General features: G+C 39.6%; 1 protein-coding gene across 3 annotated transcripts in view; it reads right to left on the bottom strand.

Annotated features, from left to right (window-relative positions):
• The window catches only part of SVEP1 (sushi, von Willebrand factor type A, EGF and pentraxin domain containing 1), a 260,025-nt gene that overhangs the window by 186,512 nt on the left and 46,923 nt on the right, over nt 1-26,590 (bottom strand). For all 3 annotated transcript variants that reach the window (XM_075280353.1, XM_075280354.1, XM_075280352.1), the window contains exon 3: nt 25,992-26,168. In XM_075280353.1, coding sequence (XP_075136454.1) covers nt 25,992-26,168 — 177 coding nt within the window. The remainder of the gene's footprint in view (nt 1-25,991; nt 26,169-26,590) is intronic.

Here is a 26,590-nt window from a genome sequence, read left to right as displayed (position 1 = left end):
ACAATCTACTTTCCTGCCTTCATGATTCATGCGGGCAGTGCGCGGCAAGCACACGGACAACATCAAAGTCTATGGGGTCCTTGCGCTTTCTCTGCACACTGCTTGCAGTTGCGTTCGGTATTCCGTTCGGTGGGTCCCCATGCAGACTCTCCGAACGGAATACCGAACGCAGATGTGAACCAAGCATTACAAAGGTGGGAGCTTCTTGTGTCTCCATAACTCTCCACAACTCAAGATGCCAATAGTTGCCATTTTCCAACAAAGGCCCTCAGGCCTACCATGGCAGTATGCCTTTTAATATTTAGTTGTATGAAGACAAAAAAAGTACATAGTAAAAAAAAAATCCATAGAAATGCCACAAAACATACAGTCCTATGAAAAAGTTTGGGCACCCCTATTAATCTTAATCATTTTTAGTTCTAAATATTTTGGTGTTTGCAGCAGCCATTTCAGTTTGATATATCTAATAACTGATGGACACAGTAATATTTCAGGATTGAAATGAGGTTTATTGTACTAACAGAAAATGTGCAATATGCATTAAACCAAAATTTGACCGGTGCAAAAGTATGGGCACCCTTATCATTTTATTGATTTGAATACTCCTAACTACTTTTTACTGACTTACTGAAGCACAAACTTGGTTTTATAACCTCACTGAGCTTTGATCTTCATAGCCAGGTGTATCCAATCATGAGAAAAGGTATTTAAGGTGGCCAATTGCAAGTTGTTCTCCTATTTGAATCTCCTCTGAAGAGTGGCATCATGGGCTACTCAAAAGAACTCTCAAATGATCTGAAAACAAAGATTGTTCAACATAGTTGTTCAGGGGAAGGATACAAAAAGTTGTCTCAGAGATTTAACCTGTCAGTTTCCACTGTGAGGAACATAGTAAGGAAATGGAAGACCACAGGGACAGTTCTTGTTAAGCCCAGAAGTGGCAGGCCAAGAAAAATATCAGAAAGGCAGAGAAGAAGAATGGTGAGAACAGTCAAGGACAATCCACAGACCACCTCCAAAGAGCTGCAGCATCATCTTGCTGCAGATGGTGTCACTGTGCATCGGTCAACAATACAGTGAATATAACACAAGGATAAGCTGTATGGGAGAGTGATGAGAAAGAAGCCGTTTCTGCAAGCACACCACAAACAGAGTCGCCTGAGGTATGCAAAAGCACATTTGGACAAGCCAGCCTCATTTTGGAAGAAGGACCTGTGGACTGATGAAACAAAGATTGAGTTGTTTGGTCATACAAAAAGGAGTTATGCATGGCGTCCAAAAAAACCAGTATTCCAAGAAAAACACTTGCTACCCACTGTAAAATTTGGTGGAGGTTCCATCATGCTTTGGGGCTGTGTGGCCAATGCTGGCACCGGGAATCTTGTTACAGTTGAGGGTCGCATGGATTCCACTCAGTATCAGCAGATTCTTGAGAATAATGTTCCAGAATCAGTGACGAAATTGAAGTTACGCCGGGGATGGATATTTCAGCAAGACAATGATCCAAAACACAGCTCCAAATCGACTCAGGCATTCATGCAGAGGAACAATTACAATGTTCTGGAATGGCCATCCCAGTCCCCAGACCTGAATATCATTGAACATCTGTGGGATGGTTTGGAGCGGGCTGTCCATGCTCGGCGACCATCAAACTTAACTGAACTTGAATTGTTGTAAAGAGGAATGGTCCAAAATACCTTCATCCAGGATCCAGGAACTGATTAAAAGCTACAGGAAGCGACTAGAGGCTGTTATCTTTGCAAAAGGAGGATCTACTAAATATTAATGTCACTTTTCTGTTGAGGTGCCCATACTTTTGCACCAGTCAAATTTTGGTTTAATGCATATTGCACATTTTCTGTTAGTACAATAAACCTCATTTCAATCCTGAAATATTACTGTGTCCATCAGTTATTAGATATATCAAACTGAAATGGCTGCTGCAAACACCAAAATATTTAGAACTAAAAATGATTAAGATTAATAGGGGTGCCCAAACTTTTTCATAGGACTGTATGACAATTCTAAAGTTAACACGTTATTCAATCCCTTTCAACAACAACCGTTTTTCACTTTTGCATTTTTCTGTGTTACACCTACACACCAGAAGCAAAAGCATTTCATTTTTCTGTTCACACACACTATATTGAGCTTATTTGTCACAGAAAATTTTAAAATTTCCCAATGTATTGGAAAGGTGAAAAAAAAAATCAGAATAATGTAAAATTGAAAAAATACAAATGCAATTGCCCTATATTCTCATGGGTTTTATTTTCACAGCATTTATCATGTGGTAAAAAGAGAAAATTAACTTTATTCTATGGATCAATACATTCACAGTGATACCAAAGTTATGTGCTTTATTATCTTTAACATAATTAAAAAATAATTTTTAAAACAATATTTTATTTCTATCGTTCATAACTTTTTGTATTTCCCTCTACAGAGGGGATCTTTGTAAGGATCTTTTTATGTTCGATGAATTGACATTTCTGTTGGTACTATTATGGGGTACATATCATTTTTTGATAACTTTTTATTTCCATTATTTTGGGAGGTAAAACAATGGTCTAGACATTTTCATTTTTTTCCCTGCTATGGAATCTATCATATGGGATTAATAATTTACATTTAAATAGTCCAAACATTTTGTAATATGGGAATTGCTCATTTTTTTATGTGTACAGTATTCATTATTCATTATAATTACTACTTGCTTCTTGTTGTCTATGACTAGCAACCTATCAGCAATAACACAACCAGCAAGAAGAAGATCCAAGTACATAAGTAGACTTTTCTCATGCTAGGTTCAGAAGGAGACCTCCAGACCCCCACGGATACTGTAGACTATATTGGGGTCTGCATGGTTTCCACCATTTCTATACTGAAAACGGATGAAAGAAAAGTTATCGTGCATTACATTTTTGTCTAGATTCACATGCTCTAGTACAGGGGTGCCCAATACGTCGATCTCGATTTACCGGTCGATCGCAAAGGACGTAGGGTTGATCGCGGGATGCAGTCAGGGTCGACTCTAAGCCTGCGCTGTGAACAAGCACTCCAGACACTTGCAGGCCGGGCAGCAGCAGCTCCGGAGGATGACACGCTGCCTGCTCTTAGGGATGCAGGGATCCCCGGTGTTTGCTTCTTCACAGCGCAGGCTGAGAGTCATCTCCGGACACTGGCAGGCGAGGCTGCCGCAGCCCCAGGCTGCCAGTGTCCAGAGATAACTCTCAGCCTGCGCTGTGAAGAAGCAGACACCAGGGATCCCTGGGCGGCCACAGAACGCCGCTGTCTCCTGCTCTCACGTTCCGTCCGACCCCACCCACATGCCCGGCCCCGCTCATATACACGCCCTGCCCACAGGCCCGCCCCGGCCCCGTCCACAAGAAGTGGGTAGTAGATCTTTTGCCTTGCCAGTTTATAAAGTAGCTCACATGTAGTATATCAGACTAGACTGTCTATATTGTTAGTGACCATTTAACAACATTTTGTTATGATTCTACATTAATTATTGAGCATATAAGGAATTGACTTTTGCATAATGTCAGTGAAGAATAGTCAAGGTTTTGCCGCTTGGAAGCAAAAAAAAAACAAAACTTCTTCTGCCTGTGTTTTATCTTGCGGTTATTTTTTACTATCTAAAGAAGAGCATCAAGCACTTATTTCTCTCTCTCTCTTTTAATATCAAGACAATAATATGGTTCATTTAGCTCACAGTCATTTGGGCACCCCGAGGGGGTATTGTGGGGGCAGCTTGTGGCAGATGCAGTGAACAGATTCATGCAAACGAATTCACTACCTTAACTTACTGTCATGGAAATAAACCAAATAATCTATATTCTAAAGTTGCACTGATGTAAGACACTCTTAAGATTCACGTAGCAAGGAAAATGTAAGAAAACGCCTAATAACAGAGGTCTATAGAGGCACTTCATACAGAAAATGGATATCACAAATGTTCCCATATGGATAGCATCACATTCAGTTCTACTTAGTATAAAGAGCCAACATTGCTACAAGGTTGTGAGTTTCTTAACTCCTTCAAATAAATTAACAGAAGGGAAAAAAAAAAACAGAGCTCTGAGCTCTAAAATACCACAAATTAAAATTAGAAATAGAATTTTGAACCTATTTTGATTAAATAAAAGTAAACAAATTGTACCATTACCCCTTCACCTTATATAAAGGGGCTTTTCAGGACCCTGGTACAGGGTACTGATGGCTTGTTGTTAGGATTGACCCTCTACCATCAGATTGGTGGGGGTATGGCTCAAAGCACCCCTTCAAATGAACCGTTTGAAGGAGCCATGATGTGGTAAGGTAGAAGTAATTAATTAATTAATTAATTAGTTTATTTATTTGATTATTTTACTTACTTATATAGTGCTATCGTAATTTGGGGATTAAGGGCCAGAGCAACTTACTCTCTTTCCCTCCATTCATACAACCCGTAAAACTCGGTCTATGTGTTGGTTGGACTTGCTAGTCTGAACAGTATATTGGGAGAGGGGATTCTAGCATAATAGTTATCTGCCTCCCAGCGACATATTGACCCATAATGATTATAGTATGGCATAGTACAGTATATCACTGGGAGGGAAAGGATCATAGATAATTATTATGCTAGGAGTCCTTCTACTAGCATTTGATTCAGGCCTGTGAATCCAGTCAACACATGGACTCCGTTTCATGGGTGAAATTCAGTAGCTTAAATGCGTAACAGGGATAGAGTTTTTGGAATACTAAATTTCACCCAACAGGTATAACCCTGAATGTGACTCTGCCGAACATTATTCATTGTATGATGCTATTCCATGGGTAACATCCATCTATCTTAATCAATTAATATACTTGTTCAGAAGATGTATGGTGATAACCTGGTATGTGCCAGTAGCTGCTGTTTTCTTTACGAGTAATCACAAAATGTTTATTGTTTTCTGTGTTATTCATTTTTTTGAGTTGACACTATGCCTTATGGGATGTTTTGAAGATTGTATTATTAAAAGTTTTATATTGTTTTCTGGCTTGCTGGTACATAGTCTGGATGATTGACAGATATTATATATATATCCTTAGGGTCAGCAATGGTAAGCACAGAGTCTGCTTTGTGTCACAAATGGATTAACTATATAAAGTCTCTTTTTTCTGATACAAAATGCAGTTCAATTAAAGTTACCGATAAGAAGGACTTTTCTAAATAGTTGTGTTCTTGTTCTTTATCTCACATTGCTCCTTGTCTTTCCAAAAGTTCAGTTACATTGGATTCTTTTTCCAGAATTCCCATTGCCTGTCAAGTGATTAGTAATTCATTGAACACATTGTATTAATTCATTGTCAGTGGTATATCTCATTTACTGTGTAATGGAAGACCCAAAGTAACATCTAAATCTGAATTATAATAGCCATAGAAACACATAATAAAATACAGGCTCTATTGCGTGCTTTGGCATCAAACTGCGCAGATAATTCTTTTTATATGCTTTTATTATGTAGAATTACCAATTTTTCTTTCTTTTGGAGTCTTGCAAGTCTGAGCTCTGTTTAACTCAGGAATGTACCCCCTGGCAAGTTTCATTGTAGGAAATTGTAGACTTCCTGGTGAGTACAAGCACATTTGCAAAGCACATCACAAGTAAAGTGTTTAGGGATATTGTCACATCCTACATATAGCTGTCTAGAAGAATAAATATTATAGCTTGATTAGTTGCATTTCTATGGATTATGGAATATCTTGATGAATTCTTTTATTATTCAGGATAAGCTAAAAACTAGAGATGAGCGAACAGTGAAATGTTCGAAGTTCGAAGTTCGATTCGAGTAGTTGCTCAATACTCGACTGTTCGATCGAACATCGAACCCCATTATAGTCTATGGGGAAAAAATACTCGTTTAGGGGGAAACCACTATTCAACTCAGGAGGGTCACCAAGTCCACTATGACACCCCAGGAAATGATGCCAACACCCTGGAATGCAACTGGGACAGCAGGGGAAGCATGTTTGGGGGCATCTAACATGCCCAAATCACTGTATTATGTTGGGATCCCTGTCAGCTTGTGATATGTGGGAGCTGACTTTTTCCATAGGAATGCATTGACCAGCGTTGATTGGCCGAATGCCATACAGACGAAGGCTGCATAGCCGAAACGTGCGTCAGGTACTGGGGAGTGAGTGCCTGTCCTGACTTGTATACCTCCTATTGGCAACATGGGTAAGCCACAGTGATATTAAACCTGTATATAGTGGTATAGGATACATGTGAACCTATGTTGTTATAGTCACCAATGTGTGTATCAATGCTATTACTTTAATGGATAGGAGACATATATTGGACCACATGGTAACTTTAAACTTCTAGCTCTTTCTTTGAGCTGTTGTGGCAATGTGTATAACTTAGTGGCCACTCATGATATATACCTCAGCGGCTATTGATACTATTGCTATGTGTATATAATGCCCACACACGGTGTATAAGGGACTCCAATGCTGAGGTCCTTTTCTGGCATTAGCTTAATCCATGTGTATTCCATTGTATGTAAATACTTAAAGGGACCACATACCATCTGTTGCACTTCACTTTTACCCAGTCAGTTTGTATTTGTAGATTCCCCTTCTAATGTCCATCTTTTATATATGTGTATGATGTAATAAATAAAATTATGACAAGTTTATTGACCTAAACTGGATGTATAGTATATTCTTTTTTATACTAAGTGTCATACTCACAATTGCTTTTCTTGCGGATATTTATGTGTATGGTGAGGACACAGATTTCTTCAGGGCTTGGTATAGTTTAAAGGAACCCATGCATATACGCATATACTTTAGGTTGCTTATTTTTGGTTGGTTGTCTATCTTTGACTTATGTGTGAACTCAGCCTTATACTGTCAGGCAGGATTCACCACTTGCCAATACAGGTCCCCAGTACTGGCATTTCCACCTCCACTACATCTCAACCAAGGCACTTTATTCACATCAGTATGGCATATCATTGTGACACTACACAGAACTGTACAATTTTTCAAGCCTATGTTTCCATAAAGTGATCACAATTAGAGATGAGCAAACAGTGTTCTATCGAACACATGTTCGATCGGATATCAGGCTGTTTGATGTGTTCAATTCGAATCGAACATCACGTGGCAAACTCCAAAAAAATTTGATTCCCCTCCCACCTTCCCTGGTGCTTTTTTTGCACCAATAACAGTGCAGGAGAGGTGGGACAGGAACTACGACACCGGAGGCATCGAAAAAAATCGGAAAAAGTCATTGGCTGCCGAAATCAGGTGACCTCCATTTTAGACGAATAGTGGATTTCAAATCCGGGTCATATGAGAATGTGAACTTTGTGACTAAGAGACAGGGATAGCTGTACAGGCAGGGATAGCTAGGGATAACCTTTATTTAGGTAGGAATGTTATTAAAAATAACTTTTTGGGGCTCTATTGGGTGTGTAATTGTGATTTTTGTGACATAAACGTTTTCCAATAGGAATGCATTGGACAGCGCTGATTGGCCAGAGTACGGAACTCGACCAATCAGCGCTGGCTCTGCTGGAGGAGGCGGAGTCTAAGATCGCTCCACACCAGTCTCCATTCAGGTCCGACCTTAGACTCCGCCTCCTCCGCCAGAGCCAGCGCTGATTGGCCGAAGGCTGGCCAATGCATTCCTATGCGAATGCAGAGACTTAGCAGTGCTGAGCCAGTTCTGCTCAACTACACATCTGATGCACACTCGGCTCTGCTACATCTGATGCACACTCGGCTCTGCTACATCAGATGATGTACATCTGATGTAGCAGAGCCGAGGGTGCACTAGAACCCCTGTGCAAACTCAGTTCACGCTAATAGAATGCATTGGCCAGCGCTGATTGGCCAATGCATTCTATTAGCCCGATGAAGTAGAGCTGAATGCACACACATTCTTAGCACACACATTCATGCATTCAATGCATTGGCCAATCAGCACTGGCCAATGCATTCTATTAGCGTGAGCTGAGTTTGCACAGGGGTTCTAGTGCACCCTCGGCTCTGCTACATCAGATGTAGATTAGATCATATTACATCTTGGACATTTGTTGGTCATTGCATTGTGAAAATAGGAGCCCTCAAAAATATGGCCTTAGATTGACCTGACAGTATGCCTGGGCATAAAAATAGAGATGTTTTTAGTGGTATTAGATATATAAATATTTTACATAGTCTTTAGGTAACCAATGAATAAAACATTTTTAGGGAAGTGAATGCATATTACTAATTAAACCAAAGTTATACCCATACGGGGTGTAAAAGTAGCAGTCACACCAGTGGTCTGAGGTCTCTACAACAGGAAATACCAGTATTATAAATGGTTCTGTTACAGATTGTTAATGGTACTCAAGAGTTTTATACCAACAGTTTATATTATCCAAAACCATGTTGGCAGTTCCTTACAAGTTAATACTGGATATTCCAGGGATAACAGTGTATTGGGGCAGTAAAATAATTGCTCATTGTACGGTAAATTGCTGATGAGTGTTACTCCACATTTTCTTTTCATATTACATAATTATTTTGTGTAATTATGGATTTAATTAAGAAATCCAAATTAGATTTACTGAAAACAAACATTGTTAATTTATCTACCAACTGTCTTGACCTTTCATGTCTCCCTGAAGACTGTAAACACAAAAGCAGTTGGCTAAGACATGGTTCATACGATTTCTTAATTAGTTGTCCTATATTACACTATTTATATATTTCTTGACTTAAACTTGGATGAAAATTTATAACTCTAGAAAGTTGTTCAAAGCACAAGGATTGTAATATGAGTCATTTGTTAAGGAAATAACTGAACAGAGGCAATAAACCCATTATTGTTACCCTTGAAGAAAACCAAGCTGGAGAAATTCTCAAGAAATACCAACTTGGAAAAAAAAGTTTAAAATTTAAAGATGGTGTTGTCTTCCGGTGGAGGTCTCTGCTGCACTGAGATGCCCCGGGTAACCTGTCCCTAGGCCACCTGTTTATCTTAGCTGGCACATGGCCACTGTGGAGAATCATCAGCCTAAGGAAAGGACATAGGAAATCACAGGCCTCAGTGGTCATGTGAGGTGGGAACTTGCACGGGAAGAAAACACATGGAGCAGCAGGACCAGACTGTTCTGTGAAACACCGAGAACTGGGAACAAGGTTAGTATGCTTTAAAAAAAAAAAATGTATGTCATTGGTTGCATGGAGATGTATGGAGAGTAGAGATGAGCGAGTAGTACTCGATCGAGTAGGTATTCAATTGAATACTACGGTATTCGAAATACTCATACTCGATCGAGTACCACTCGCTATTCGAATGGAAAAGTTTGATGCAGAACCAGCATTGATTGGCCGAATGCTATACAGTCGGCCAATCAACGCTGGTTCTTCTCCTACCTTTAGAAGTCTTTTCCGCGCTGCGTCCCTGTGGCATCTTCTGGTTCTTCATTCACTCTGCCAGGCATCGGGACTGGGCAGAGCCGACTGCGCATGTCCGCTTGTAGTGCGGGCATGTGCAGTCGGCTCTGCCCAGACCCGAGTATAATTTGATCGAACGTTGCCTACCCCTGAAATGAGCATTTTCCCCCCATAGACTATAATAGGGTTCGATATTCGATTCGAGTAGTCGAATATTGAGGGATTACTCGAAACGAATATCGAACCTCGAACATTTTACTGTTCGCTCATCTCTAATGGAGAGGGGTCAGAAGCTGAACTCTCTCTATAAACAGCGCATGCCAGCTATATAATACAGCAGGCACCCAACTATATAATACAGCAGGCACCCACTGCTAACAGCTGTTAACACTTTAAATGCCGGGATTAAACGCGACCACGGCATCTTAAATTTACTGTTGACAGACTACTTTTTAAGGCAAATATGTTAGAAACTATCATACATCCCCCTATTTGCACCCCTTAAATAATTCAAAACAGCATTTAAGAAAATTGCTAATCTTTCAATCAATTCAGAGAAGTCCAAACAAAATGGAGGTGAAATTTAGAGTGAATGTAGCAAGCATGGGGTTGCATCAAATAGTTTCCAGAAATGAATCTATAATTTTAAAATCCTTCAACTGATGTAATCCTAGATGAGATCACTGGTATACACTGTACCTTTAACTCCTTGGCTATTCTGTTGAAAAGCATGTTTTGCCAGCTGTACTGTAATTCTAACAATTTTCAGTAAACTAGTCTTTGCTGTGATATTTACTATACTATTGCTTAAATTAAGAGCATATCCCACCCCAAGGGAGTTTGTGAAAACAAATATAATCTTGTTTTTTCCAGACATTTGCTAAGCTAAGATGATGCCAAGTGTCATTTCCAATGTTTTCCTTTATAAACCATTGATAAATTTCCCAGTTAGAGGGGAAATACATTAGGCTGATATAACAGGTCACAGTATCTTTTGAAAACATTGCAGGTCCTCAACTTATTTTTCTAAGTCATTACGAGCTAAACAAGGCACGCCTATCAAAATATAAGCAATGAAGTCACAAGACATAATTTATTGCTGTGTATAAGCCTGTGATAGATGGGAATAAATATTAGTTCTGCTGTAGCATGTATTCTAAGCAGAAGATGATTCCACTTATACAGTATACATTGTATTGAAGAAATAAAACTGTCCATTTTTACTTAGTGTATATAATTGCCAACGACTATGTAATGTTGTGTAATGTCTCTGCTCTGTGTGTAGTGGGGGTGAGTTAGAATTGCTGTAGGACTACATATTCTGCTTTAGTTTTTGTATATTCCAACTCGTATTCCAACTCTTAACCCCTTCCCACTCTGCGTTGTTCTATTACACATTGCTAAGTATATAGTTAACACTCAATGCCGCAATGCCATGGAATTACCTCCAGCACTCGGCTGTGTTAAACAGTTGAGGCCAATGACTAGCCGAAGTATCTCCAATAGCAATCACGGCATCCAAGGGGTTGGGGCAAGAACTATGCATTGGATCCCCCGTTAAAATATTTCAGGGTCCGATATAATGCCATCAAATTTGGATCAATTTCCTCAGAAGAACAGGCAAAGAAGCGCTCACCCAAGTGGATACAACAAAAGTTTTATTAAGCACAACATGTTTCGGGCTACTTAGGCCCTTTTTCAAGTGCAAATATTCACCTTAAAACAATATGCATAGAACATAAAATCATATAAACATATGATCATATAAAATCATATACACAGAGTACTGAAAATACAGCATAATAATTTGAAACATATTGGATTGTTACCGAGTACTTTTTGTTATAGTTGGCAACATAGAACAATAAAATAATAATTATGTCCTGTGAAGGATTTAAAACCACAAGTATCTGTAGGTAAAGATTTTCCAAACAAGGATGTAGGGCCCAAAGCTCTGAAGGCATACTTATCAAAGGATATATATATAAATGTATCAATTGCCCTAAAACATTGCAGCATGGAGTCTAGTATAAAAGAGGTCACTAAGGACCCATGGTTTGGACAAATATGCATTTGACAAACAAGCAAAAACCATCAGTCTAGTGAGTGTAGCAGAACTTACCTCTCTCTCTGGGCTCAAAAAAACATGTCTGCCCAGTGTGAGGTGGCTGCTATTAAGTAGTGGTCAAACCAGGAAGCCGCGTCACACAGCAAAACGCTCACTGCCTGCCGCTACACAGCGGTGTCCGGATGAAAAGTACTGCGCATGCACGAGGATCTTAGATTGCGCATGTGCAGTAGAGCATAATCCGTACTCCGACGAGCGGCCGAAGACACTACCAGCAATTACAGAGACAACGTAACTGCACAGGATATGTGCAGAGAACGCTGGTGGGGGCAATTGACATAGGAATAAAGGAAGCCTCACATTACAGTTATTAAAAGGCTGTGTTAAAGAGAGAACTGTCAAAATGAGCGAGGCATATATAAAATGGGCAAAGGAAGGATGATCAAAAAAAATATATATATATATAAAATATGTAAGTCATAAGTTCAAATCCAAATTAGAAGGGCCAGTGACATATAAAATGTATATTACGAGGCAAAATAAATAAATAATAAATATATAAATATATAAAAGTAGTCAGTATTTGACATGAGGTGTTTAAGAAACCTGAATTAAATAAATACAAAATTAAATAAATATATAAATACAAATTTTTTTATAAGAACACGTGGAAGTCCCATTAATACCCACATATATCAATGAATATATACATAAAAGTCCACTATACATGAAACCATATGTAACTATATAAGATACTACAGCTGATCACAGGGCCATCAATGAGTGATGTCTTTAAGGGCCTCGTTGAGACCTTTAGGTGACAAAGTCAAATTTATAAATCCAAAAGATTTCTTTGCGTTTAAGCGCCTCAAATATGTTAGGTCAGTGGGATATAGTCAATAGGAGTCATTTTAAAGCCAACAAATTGACAATTGTGATATCTGGCCGCATGCTGGGACACACTGTGCTTAAGGTACCCATTAATCACATTTGAGCGATGTTTGTTCAGTCTCACTCTAAGGGACATGGTAGTATGACCAATATACTGCTGGCCACAGGGACATTCTAAAAGGTACACAACATATGAGGAAGAGCAATTCAACCTGTTGGTGAGTGAAACTTTTGGATTCTCCTGGAATCTATGAGTTAAAGTGGCACTTTGTAATTCATAAACCAACTCTGGTGTGCAATTGCGCTTCATCCGCTTGAATTGTGCAAAAGGGACATTCTGCTTCCATTTTCGTAAAATGGCAGCTACGGTAATCCAGAAAACCATTGCAATCCACTTCTTTAAAGTAAGTCTTAGTGCTGATATTCGTGACCAGATCCAAATATTCAATCTCACTTGGACTAGTTTTGCCCGAAAATTTAAACCCCAAGTCATTTTGATTGAGAGTATAAGTGAAATTGTTAAATTTGTCGACTGTGCCATTCCATATAAACAAGAGGTCGTCGAAGTATCTCTTATAATACACGACTTTAGATGACCATGACCTTGAACTGTAAATGTATTCTTTTTTGAACTGGCTGTTAAGGATTTGCATAGCTTGGTGCGAATTTCGCGCCCATAGCGGTGCCGCGTCGCTGCACGAATATACGTTTTTGGAATTCAAATTGTGTTCTTGAATAAACTTGATGGCATCAATGATGAAGATCTGTTGACATTGTGGGAAGTTGGAGCTTTCGGTCAGAGCGTTCCTGATGGCAGATAGGCCCTTTACATGGGGAATATTTGTGTAAAGTGCTGCCACATCAAGCGTGGCCCATAGGTAGGTGGACTCCCATGGTTTCTCCAGGATGTCTGACAGTAAATGGGTGGTGTCCCTTAGGTGTGAAGGAAGATTATTGACCAAAGGTTGAATATGCGTGTCCATATACTGTGAGAGGTTCCATATAAGGGATTTTAAACCTGAGATGATGGGGGGATCAGTCAAACTTCCTGGGGGATCAGTCAAACTTTTGTGTATCTTAGGTAGATGATAAAATAGAGATACACAAGGATTAGTGATTGTTAAGAAGTCCCTTTCTTTATTATTTAGGATCCCCTCTTCAAATCCCTTCTTAACAAGTTGATGGTAGGCCACTGTATGCGCCTGGGTAGGATCAGTAGATAGCACTGTATAATATTCTTCGTCAGATAGAAGATGCCAGGCTTCCTTAAGGTAATCAGCTCTGGACTGGATCACAATGCCTCCCTCTTGTCAGCATTCCTTATAACGATATCCCTATTGGAGCATAATGAGCGTAAAGCACTTCTCTCTTCTTTATTCAAATTATTCTTATGGCTAGATAAACTGGCACCTGCTCCCAGACTCATGAATTCAGGTGGCCACTAGGGCATAAAAAGTTTCAATATGACAACGCTTGTGGTGAACAGGGTAGAAGTTGGACTTGGGTCTTAGTCCAGAGTGAATAATTTGAGAGGCGTTCTCAGACGTAGATGGATTATTGGGGCTTATAGCCTTGGCTAGGTCAGAATTAAATTTGGAATCGGTATTCCTGCTATTAAAGTGGTGGGTCAAAGTGATCTTCCTTATAAATTCATTGGCATATTGCCATGGCAGCCAGAAGGCCGATCAATGGCCTCATCACTGCCATTCCCTATTACACGTAGGAAACCTATAATAATATGTATTGTAGTATATTGCACTGGGGATCAGAGATCCCATGTTCAAGCCTCTTGTGGTGAAGTAAAAAGTTCAACAATTAAAATAAAAATAAACAAATAATAAATAGTTTAAAGAAAAAGACACCTTTACATTAAAAAACAAACACATAATGTAGACCAAAAAAAAAAAAAAAAAAGTCAAACAGCTTAGGTATGTGCATATGACTCCTCACTATCCAAAAATAGCTTTATCCCATAAGGACTTGCTTTTTGCGTGTCAAGTTGTATTTTTAGATGACATTGTTTTGGGGATACATATAATGTTTTGTTTAAGACTGAATGAAAATATATATTATATTCCATAATTATTTGGGTTTCACTGTTATGACTTTTGATCTCTTAACATTCCTTTGTTTTGGGAGGACCAAACACCCAAAAACTATTATGATGTTGCATCCTTTTTCTATTTTCAAGGCGTTTGATCTTTGATCAGGGAGCACTCCTTAAACAAGGTAGGTTTTGTTCTGGTGATGACCTTCAAATCAGATCCCATTATTTTGTTATCAGTTATTTGTTTTAGAAGCTTCTAAAAGTAATTTTCTAATTTTTTTTATAGACTATGTACATCTGTCAACTTTTTTCTACTACAGTTTGAATGTGTGCTATGCACTGCAAGCTGCTCTGTCTTATTATCAGCAAAGTCCATCAGAGAAGAGCTTACACAGAGGCCTTTGCTAGGCAAGTTGTGTTTAGTGCATCTCAGAATGCCATCACTGTACAGAAACACAGACAGTTCTTCCTACCAGTAATACAGTCCTGTGATGGGAAATCCACATACAGTACAAGGATTTTATGCAGACAGAACAAGTGAAGAAGATTAAGAAATGCCATTGATGCCACTGTGTAGAAAGCTGTGTGCTGGCACATAAAGCTGTGTGCAGATGGTTATGCAAACTAGATCGTGAAGAAGGAGGTGGAAAGAGAGCTTAGCTGAAACTGTGGAAGTGAAATCAGAAAAGCGATCATGTGACCAGTCCTTGGGAATACTTCTGATTCAAATGTCTGAACATAGAAGAGGTTGTAAATTAGAAATAAGGTTGCTGAATGAATGAAAAAAAAAAAATGCTCAATGCAAAATCAGATCAGTGCATTTTTTTTTTTTACTCCAGGAACACATGCGTTTAATAGAAGGGTTTTCCCTTCTCCCTCTGTCTCCTCTCTATCTCTTTCTCTTACTTCCTGTATTCTTCCACAAGCTAGTGGATGACTTTGACAGAACACTATGAAATACCGCAGTAGATACAGATATTGCCTTTACTATGAAATATTTATTATGGTTATTGCAGTAAATGTATATTACTTTACACAGATTTGTATAGAACACTTACCATACTTTTACAAACAATGAACTTGCAGTAAACTCAATGTCATCTTCATATTTACATAGAGATAATAAGACACTGTCTAAGCCTTATTGAACCCCTACCAGTCTTATTCTGATAGTTCAGTCCTCTGCTGAACTTGCTGTTTCAGAATTGATGTCCTAGCACTGCCATGTGAACACTGCAGGCTACCTGTTTGTTACACTAGGTTCACACTACCACTTGGCTCTCAGTCATTCGGACCTAGAAGATGGAGAGACTGTCCGCGACCTCATATACTATAATGGAGTTATGGGGGTTGTCTGTCAGGTTTCTGATGGTTTTATACTGAAACTGGCGGGGAGTAAAGCTCTCCATGGAGGATTTTTCTATTCGCCGATGCAATCTGTGGTGAAATCTATGGAAACTCCCAGATGTGAACCTAGCCATACTCGGATCATTTACTACATTAGATGGTATAGCTGTAAAAATTAGATAATTCTACATGCACTGTTTGTTGGAGTAGGGCACAGGTAAAGTACAAAACATGGCTTAGTGCCCAATTAAATATTAAGAAATTCACTAAAGAATTTCATACATCAAGTGCTAGCTGATGGAAGTCTGTGTTTTTTATCTCAAACCATCATAGCACTGTTTTCTTTGGAATTAGCAAAGTAATATCAGGCCAACAAAACACCATCTGGAGACATATATGGTATTGTTTACTGTTGCTCAATAGATTTCTAATATTAATGACTTCAACCCATGTGTTGCAAAACTTTTATCTGCCAAGTAGTGCAAAAGGTCCAGGTGAAAGCCAAGTCATAGTCTTATTTGGGAATCTAAAGAAGACATGCAATCTATTACATAAGATTGTTCCATAACAGAAAGGAACAGTACACAACTCACACACACTTCCCAGACATGAAGAACCTAAGCCCAGTACTTTCCAGAAACAGGGGAAATCGTATTTTTTCAAAGCCACATGGGATTTGTGTTGCACAACTGAAGGAGTATGAAGAAGAAAATGTATGATGACTTTTACCACATTGAAATTGTTCATGACAGTACAGCGTGTGTCCTGCATGTAAATGGTTAGAGAGTAACAGAATCCAGCTGTTCACACTGGAGCAGGATATCAAACCTATTATCAGATGGAGTTACTGTAGGCTGCATAGTCAAGAAGAGTCTTAGGCCAGGTTCATACATGCGCCTAATCTCCGTTCAGGGATTCTGTTCCCCATTCCGCTTTAAAAAAATTTTGGGCGGAAATCAGGTGGAAACCTTTATAGGCTATGGGGTATGCAAGGTTTTGTGATTTACTGCTTTTTTAAGCAAATTGGGTTTCTGTTTATGGGGTCCTCAAGTGGACCCTACAAATAGAAACCCAAATGCAGGTGTGAACCTAACTTTACCTGTGACTCATATTGAATTAATCTTTATTATCTTTTTGAGATCTTTGCTCTCTAGTTTCTGAGATTTACATAAAAATTGTATGTCGCTGAAATTCATAACAATTCAAGGTTTTGTCAACTGGATTCCCACTTTCAAGCTGAAATGAAAAGCAGATAAAAGCTGCCCGTGGGACTGGCAGCTCCCTACAGTGTCAACTTTGTTCTGTCTCCTTTGTCTCTTGCTTGTTATAGGTTTACCCTTATTTGCTTTTGCAGCTAGGAGAGAGAAATACTCGTACTCAATTGAACACTACTTGCTGTTCGAAGTTTAAGGTTCAATGCAGAACCAGCGTTGATTGGCAGAATGTTATACATTCTGCCAATCAACGCTGGTTCTTCTTTTACCTTTAGAAGTCTTCTCCGTGCAGCGTCCCCGCGGCGTCTTCCGGCTGGAATTCACTCTGCCTAGGCATCTGGCCTAGGCAGAGCCGACTGCGCATGTGCGGGCATGCCCTCGCATGCTCAGTCGACTCTGCTCAGGCGTCGGGCCGGGCAGAGCTGACTGCGCATGTCCGCGCATGACCGCGCATGCGCAGTCGGCTCTGCCTAGGCCAGATGCCTAGGCAGAGTGAATTCCAGCCGGAAGACGCCGCGGGGACGCTGCACGGGAGAAGACTTCAAGGAGAATCCAGCCCGACCGTCACTCATGGACTTGGTAAGTATAATTTTATCGAATTTTGCCTACCCCTGAAACGAGCATTTCCCCCCATAGACTATAATGGGGTTCGAAATCCATTCGAACAGTCGAACAGTGTGCGGCTGTTCGAATCGGATTTCGTACCTTGGACATTTTAGTGTTCGCTCATCTCTAGTGGCTACCTATCTGTAGTATAGAGGTAAGAAGGATGAGTCCATTTTTAATTAAAAAAAAATACAAAATGGTAAATAAACAGTGATAAAACAAAAGAAAGGTAAACTAAGGAAAGAAGAATATATAGCAACAATGGCCCAAGATTGTCAACTCTGTCATAGGTCAGCCTATAAAAAGACCATGGTAATATAGGTATAGCATTGTCATAACATTATGTAGGGGGGGGGAGACAGGACAAGGTAAAGAAAAATCAGTGGAGTGTGCAAGCAGCACTTTTCTCTCTGTATGTTTTGTGCGGAAACCATACGGACCCCATTATAGTCTATGGGGTCCACGGATTTCCTGACGATAACTGCTTTTTAACATGTATAGGTTTATAGGTCCCCAAGCGGCCTTCTCGAATGGAAATCTGAACGCAGATGTGAACCAGGCAATAGAGAGACATGCATTTTACAAAGAAGGAGGAGCTTTATAGGACGTTGATGGGTTTGAGATTTATCAAGAGAAATTTAATTGATGATATAATTCTCTAGTTCACAGAAGTAAACCACATAGACGAGACTGACCTTGCACAGTATAGCACACACTGGACTGGTGTTCAGATTTGGACATAATAAAAAGGTTCAGAATGTATGGATGCAATTGAGATGAGACGAACAAATTACACATCTAGAATGTGCCTGGTGAATTATAACTTTTTTTTACCCAAGAACATTATTATATTACCTTTTATTACCTTCCTATAAATGAAGCACAATGCTTTATCTAGAAATGCATGCACCTTATCAGGTCCAAAAATAAATATTTGACATCTTTGCCTGTATTACAGAAGTAAAAGAAGCAAAGTGATTTTAAAAAAAACTGTCACTTTCTTGCAATTTTTCATTATACAAATTTGTACAAAAAAAATGGTTTCCCCGTGAACAGGCAGAAGATGCACAAAGGCGGTCACCTTTGCAAACCCATTCAAGTGAATGGGTTTTCTAATTGACCGCCGGGTTTCCGTCCCCAGTCCAGTTTTGCCGGGGCAGAAGACGGAAACCCGGCGGAATGCACAAACCGGAGAATAAGCACAAGTGTGAAAATCCCCTAACATTAAATGCCAAATCCTAATATTAATGACTTTCATCCTACTATTAATCATTGAAATGGCCGATGGTTACACAAGACTATTTTTTCCATCTAAAGTTGAAAGTGTTTGGAAAGAGTACAATAAAAATAAAACTGGTTAGTTCAGTTGGCACCATAGGAAGAAGAATTTTATAAATATTACTATAATAGTAATATAATAGTATAGTATAATAGTACCCTGAAAAATGTATTCTTTAAGAATATGAAATCTTAAAAATATACGTATCCCAGAGAACATTAACACCTTCAAGCCTCCTTCCCAACTACCCAAGCAAAACCCACCAGAGATCAGAGGTGGATCTTGAGGTGGAACATCGGGAGAAATTTTCAAAAGGAAATGAAGGTGCTATGTCTCACAAGTAGGGCTGCTATCTCTTTAATAAGTCAGTGGATCACGAGGCAAATAGAACAAGGTTTTTATCATGATCTATACTTGATGCACATGTCTTCTACACAGTCCAGTCACATTAATGTGACCACCTGTCAAAATCCAGAATAACCACCTTCGCAGAGCGGACGGCTGCGATACGTGCAGGTAGAGAGTGGATGTTGTGATGATGTTCACTGGGATGTTGAGCCATGCCGACTCCAGTGCCGTGGCCAGCAGCGCTAGGTTACGCGGTTGAGCATCCATGGTGCGAACAACCCAATCGAGGTGGTCCCACAGATTCTTGATTGGGTTCAAGCCCAGGGAATTTGCTGGCCAAGAGAGTACGGTAAACTCATCCTGGTGCTCCTCGAACCACGCACGTACACTGTGAGCTTTATGACACGTCGCATTGTCCTGCTCTCAGAATTCATCATGAGGAACAAAAAAAATTGGCATGTAGGGGTGAACATGGTCCACAAGAATAGATGCATACTTGTGTTGATCCATCGTGTTTTCCACAATGACGAGTGCACCCAGGTGACTGATGACACGTGCCTTCTGCGATTGGTTATTTAACGTTGACGTCAAAAGTAGGCGGTGGTCACATTAATATGACTGGACTGAGTATGTGGAGAGCAGTCAGAATTACAGGATGCTAACAAGTCAATGACTTGATTACTTATTGGCTCAGAGTTCAGGCTTACTGACTTCTAGTGATAAGAGTCCATGTACTAGCCAAATTCTTCATTTGAGTCACTGAGGAGAAGCATGTGTTATACATGGGATTAGAAGGCAGGCCAGATGGTCCAATGTGTAATTAAAAAGATCTTCCAGGTAAAGCAGGGATCCTTAGCCTTTGATTCAGGAGTAGTATATGGCTCTTTGGTGTCTGCTAGAACTGCACATAGCTGGAGTAGGAGCTATGAAAGTCTATAAGAACAATACAGCTGCCTCCTCTTTCTATAGTGTAACTTATTAATTTCCATTAGACTATTTCAGTCCACTGCTGTCCCTGCTTGCTACCTGGCATGTGTTTCTATAAGCCAAGATTAGATAAGCATTGCTTCTCGGCTTTACCCCAAATCCACATCCACAAATGGATGACACAAGCACAATGGAGAAGGAAATGTGAGGGTTGGGTGAAATGGTGAAAGGTTAAATATCCTACTCCGACAATATGGCGTTATGATGGTGTTAATTTGATGTTAAATGATGGAATTAATTTTTTGTGAAGCATTATGGAGTCTACTCAGCTGATCACATCAGACAGGGAGGGGGACACATCAGAGAGGGGTACGAACTCTTCCAATTAAAGGCAATATGGATATGTACAGTCATCAAGATATACTTTTTTAAGGCTTAAGAGGAAATGGGAATGTTTGTCCAAAGAGCCAACTGTGCCAATCTGTGGATAGTTGACCAAAAGCGACGGGCATGTGGGTAGGACCTCCGTATATGGAAAGTAGTGCTAGGCTTTACAACCTATAAAGCAGTGAGGTGAGACTGTAGGATCGATGCTGTGCAGTCTATGAGGGACCAAATAGGAGAAGATTCCATAAGCGTGACCTGCCAACTGCCTTTGATAATGGATAGAGATGAGCGAACAGTGAAATATTCGAGATTCGATATTCGTTTCGAGTAGAGCCTCAATATTCGACTACTCGATCGAATATCGAATCCCATTATAGTCTATGGGAAAAAATGCTCGTTTCAGGGGAGACCACTATTCGACTAAAGGAGAGTCACCAAGTCCACGAATAGCAGGAGGAGAGTGTTTAGGAGGAGCGCTGTGCAGTTAAAGTGCACGGACCCCATTATAGTCTATGGGGTCCGTGCGCTTTAAATGCACAGCGCTTGCAGTTGCGCTGATAAAAAGTAAGCTCTCTCGTAACTTCAAGATGCCAGCTCTCCTGACTAGCAAGGATGAGCCTGCTGCAGAACCAGCGTTGATTTGCCACAGGCTCGTCCTTGCTAGTCAGGAGAGCTGGAAGCTTACTGTTACAAGGGAGCTTACTTTTTCTCATAGGAATGAATTGACCAGCGTTGATTGGCCAGTGTACAGCATTCGGCCAATCAACGCTGGATCTGCCGAAGGCATGTCTGTGAAGAGGCGGAGTCTAAAATCGGACCACAATGGAGACTACTGTGGTCCAATCTTAGACTCCACCTCCTCACAGATGAGCCTCCAGCAGAACCAGCGTTAATTGGCCGAATGCTCTACACTGACCAATCAATGCTGGTCAATTCATTCCTATGAGAAAAAGTCAGCTCCTCGTAACAGCAAGCTGCCAGCTCTCCTAACTAGCAAGGACGAGCCTGCTGCAGAACCAGTGTTGATTTGCCGAATGCTATACACTGTATAGCATTCGACCAATCAACGCTGGTTCTGAATTGAATATTTACTGTGAATAGCCAGTAGTATTCGATCGAGTACAAATATTTTGAATACCGTAGTATTCGATCGAATACCTACTCGATCGAATAGTACTCACTCATCTCTAATGATGGTCATACAACAGTAGGCTAAAGTTAAAGTTGAAGCAAGGTTCTGTTCCCAGGCCACCATGAAGTTCAATTTAATATCAGGCGGAGGGGCATTCCACAAACCATATATGTGGGAGAGGCCGCCCTTATCTGTTTCTCTGAGCAGTCATAATCTTTTGAAACTGTTGGGAGAAATTTCCGGGTTAAGTGGGATGAAAGAACATAGAGAGTGGAAGACCTGGGTAATCCATAAATCCTCTGATGAAGGTGGGGAATAAAATGTTAATAAAATATTCTTTGGTAGCTTTGTAGCTGATAAGTTAAGCAAACCCTCCTCCACAATTGTAGCATATAATCCATGACTATGGCAGACACTGAAATTGTATTAGTGGCTGATCTCAGAGTTCAAGAAAGGGCCTGTAGAGAGGCCAGTGCTATAAGGGATGAATCTAATGCGACTCATTGCTGGCAATCTAACTTGTTATAAATAGTACATAATTGGGAAAGCCTAACAGCTACACAATAAAGATGAGGGGCTGTTAGGCCTCCCAATCTCTTATGGAATAGATAATGCATCTGCAAATACGCGGTCACTTGTATGCCCAGATAAAGTAAAAAAAATACCTTTCTGAAGGGTGGCCAAGAAAGAGGATGTTACCGGAGTCAGGAGAGAGTGAAAATAGTAAAGAACACAGGGTAGAGTAACCATCTTAACCGAGTGTTCTCTACTTATCCAGTAAAAAGTGGGGCAGTGCCAGGCAACAAGATCCTTAAAAAGTTTTGGGATCAATGGGGCATAGCTATATGTAAAATGGGCTTCTATTGAATCATACTACAACCCCTATCCGGGAAACTGCATTGGTTATATCTCACCTTGATAAAATTTAGTCATTTGGTTCATCTGCACTAACACCTCCTAAGTTGTACCTACACTTTCCATCAGGACCTTACTGACCACCATCACCAAGCTCAGGAGTGGAAAGAACCTAAACCACCCTAAGATACAATGCAGATCCCCTCATTCTTCCCACTACTTGGAAGGTGGTCTGGAGGAGTTGGTTGAGTGTATCATTCCTCTGGTTCCCTCAGTTGAGTTGTATGCAGCATGTGCCTGCGCTTATTGTACATTATGTACATAGACACAGGATACAAAAGTAAGCACAGAGGAAAGAATATAACATTTGTCTTGTAACAGCCAAACATATCACATCCTAATATCACCTACAAAAAAGTAAAAACGCAGCATGCCCTCACAAATAAAACACCATCATTAGTTAACCTATAGAGAAAAAAGTCAAAACATCTGGAAATCTTTACAGGAGACAATAAAAAATATCTGACAGACACCGTAATACAGGCGAATAAGACAATGCCTCCTCATGCAGGTGTCTGTTACAGTCTAGTCAAACTATGCATGCAATATATACGGTAGTCAGGACCTTTAACTAATGTGAATAAGAATTTGATATGTCTTCTTTGACAGCTATTCTGGTGGTAACTGCTTTATTTATTTTATGAACATGTTTTCCAGCATCATTGAAAGGAACATCAGCTCTATGTTCTGCAAAATTTTCACTGTAGGGATTGGTAACTACAAGGCTTTGGTCAGAGTTTTATATAATATGCCTCTTTTTTTTTTTCAAAGTTGATTATTTGCTATGAACCTGAACAAAAAATAAAAAACTTTTTTTTTTTTTTTTAATATAGATTGTGAGCCCCATATAGGGATCACAAAGTACATTTTTTCCCCCCATCAGTATGTCTTTGTAGAAAGGGAGGATATCCACACAAACACGGGGAGAACATACAAACTCCTTGCAGGTGTTGTTCCTGGCAGGATTCGAATCCAGGACTCCAGCAGTGCTAACCACTGAGCCACCGTGTTGCCCCAAAATGTAAAAAAAACAACTTTGACATACAGTATGTAGGTACAAGGTACAGATATAGGTACAAATGTATAGCTGTTATTCAATTATATTTTACTGTAAGAAAGTCATGCAAACAACATTTTTCTACACACTATTGTGAATTTTTTTACAGCTGCCCAGCACATCTTACAAAATATTACATGGTGTTTGGTACCTCAAACATTAAACCCTCATATGGCTCTGTGAAGAGGAAAATAAAAAAAGTTATGGGGTAGTCAAAAACGAAAACTAAAAATCTAAACTGTCTACGGCGGGAAGGGGTTAAAGAGGTTGTTCTTAGTCAAAAGTTTAAAATGCCGCTATTCTTTACTATTACACAGAACGATGCCATACACCACAGGAAATAGTTTTGGTGTGCATTGAGCTGTGAAATATTTGCAATTACTCAGTCATAACAGAATTGCTGAGTCACATTTCAGTAGAAAGCCGTTTCCTAAGCCATGCATGATATACATTGTGTCAGACACTTTATATTCCACAAATGGAATCACTGAGTTTTATTAAAGCAGTATTTCTTAAATAATGGCCGACAGCTCATTGTTTGTGTTATTTCTCATATAGTGTGTTGACTCTATGTAGCATGCATTTATCCAAATGACTAGAAAGCTGAGGCATCAGTTGTAAAGGCTTATATTATACATGTGTATGTATATACAGAAAGAGAGAGAGAAAGAGAGAGAGAAAGAAAGAAAGAAAGAAAGAAAGAAAGAAAGAAAGAAAGAAAGAAAGAAAGAAAGAAAGAAAGAAAGAAAGAGAGAGACTGTCTATGCAAATGTGATCCTTCTTCATTTCTTCTGCTCTGCACAATGGTGAATTGTGTGGGACCAATCCCTATAGTTTTGATTTTCTCAAAATCAGAACAAATATGATTTATTGATTTGCTCAATCTAAAGACTAAAAATACACCAAATGTATCATTCAGCTATTATGATTAGTGTTGATCGAATAGTATTCGATCAAATTCCTCAACGGCATAGGAATTTGTGTAATCGGCCGAACACCAAGGGGTTAAACACTTTAAATATTCGATGCGTTTAACCCCTTGGTGTTCAACTGATTACAAGCATTCCTATGCCGGCAAGGTATTTGATCGAATACTATTCGCTCAACACTAATTATGATGAATGTAGTTTAGTTTAAGGTGGTCTACTCTAAGGGTATGTTCACACTGAGTTTTTTTCAGGGCAAATTTTGAAAAAATTGCAACATGTCCTATCTTCACATGGATTCCACGGCTAAGCTGCCGCGTCTGCGGCTTGAGAATCCCTCCTGATTAGGCCCATTCATCTGAGCCTAATTAGGAATGGGATGCCTAGAGACAATTGGAGTCTTTACAGGTATAGTTTGGTACTGCCCTTGTTAGGCTGCCTTCACACGGAGTTTACACTCCGCTCATTCTGACACGTAAAACACGTGTCAGATGAGCGGTCTAAAACAGAATCCCATTGACTTCAATGGGAGGCTTTTTTACCTACTGCTTTCAATGTGATACGCGCGTATCACATTGAAAGCAATAGGTAAAAAATCCTCCCATTGATTTCAATGGGTAGGGTGTGTAAGCCGGCACCCATCGAAGTCAATGGGACCTGTTTTACGCCGCTCACTCTGAACGAGTTTACATGTCAGAATGAGCGGAGCGTAAACTCCGTGTGAAGGCAGCCTAAGGGCAGGAGCTACTTGGGGTTGAAGGTGAGCAATTTAGGGTTGATATTAGGGATTTTTCTCTTCCTGTGCTGCACCCTCAAACTATGGTTTCAATATTTTAATATTTTCTCTATTATACTGCTGATAGACCTTGGTTATGGTATCCTCATGTTGGTGAGATTTTCTCAACTTTTTCATTCACCATATTGTATGTTACCTATTTGATCTTTCTGACTACCATTTTGTGCCATTTGATGGTGTGACTATCACTGTTTGTCACTTGATGATTTTTTTTCTTTTTTAATTTTCTATAGGGACCTAATGTTTTAACATAATTATTAAATGTTAATGTTTAATTATATGCATCAGTGCACTATATTTTAAAGGTACATATTATAGCAATGAGCTTTGGCGTCATGTAATAGGGGCAACGGGTTATAGATGACAACTAGTCTGAACCACATTCACCAATTCGTTGTGCACACCTACTGGGAATATATCCCTATATCGGAACATATGATCCAATGAACTCATGAATGACCTCAATCTTCTGAACTGATTTGCTCATTTCAGTATTCTGCTTCTGATTTTGTGACATGCCACATGCTATTACATTTCTCTGTCATGTTGGATAAGATTTCTATCATTAGAATATGTCACATTAATGGAATCCCAGTAATCAGTAAAATACACTGTACTTACCTGTGCACTCATGTTGTAGCCCTTTACCGTAATATCCTTTCTCACAGATGCATTCATATTGACCAGTATGAGTACCGCACTTGCAGCTCGCCATGACATCACAGCAGTCTTTCCCAGCATTGCACAAATAAGAGCAATGTGCAATGTCCTCCTGTATGTAACTCCCAGAAGGCAGATCTGTAATATGGGAATTAAAAGCATGTTAGATAGATGTTCTCTTCTATTCCCAGCACTATGTGATTAGATACAGCAATGTCTAATTAGCAAATTGTTAATTGTTGTTCTCTATTGACCAAGGTACAAAGAAAATAACTATTGATAAGATGTCCATTTAAGTTACTACTGTAGAGAAAACACAAGCTGGGACAATATTAGATTTCTACTAAGACTGTCATGTACATCTTTGTTCAATTTCTGATGGCAATGTTCACTTCTTAACCTTTAACACCCGCCATAATAGAAAAGAAATCTGCCCGAGCCATTCTCCTGCTTCTATTGTCGAGTATCTTGGTTTACTAATATTTAAAGTGACACTTGCAAGAAAAGTATGGATTTACCTGTATTGTGGTAACATAGGGCAACAACACATATTCAGGTTT

This window comes from Leptodactylus fuscus, chromosome 1, assembly GCF_031893055.1.
Source record: "Leptodactylus fuscus isolate aLepFus1 chromosome 1, aLepFus1.hap2, whole genome shotgun sequence".
NCBI lineage: Eukaryota > Metazoa > Chordata > Amphibia > Anura > Leptodactylidae > Leptodactylus > Leptodactylus fuscus.
The sequence above is the reverse complement of the archived record's forward strand: the minus strand, read 5'-3'. Positions and strand labels throughout refer to the sequence as shown.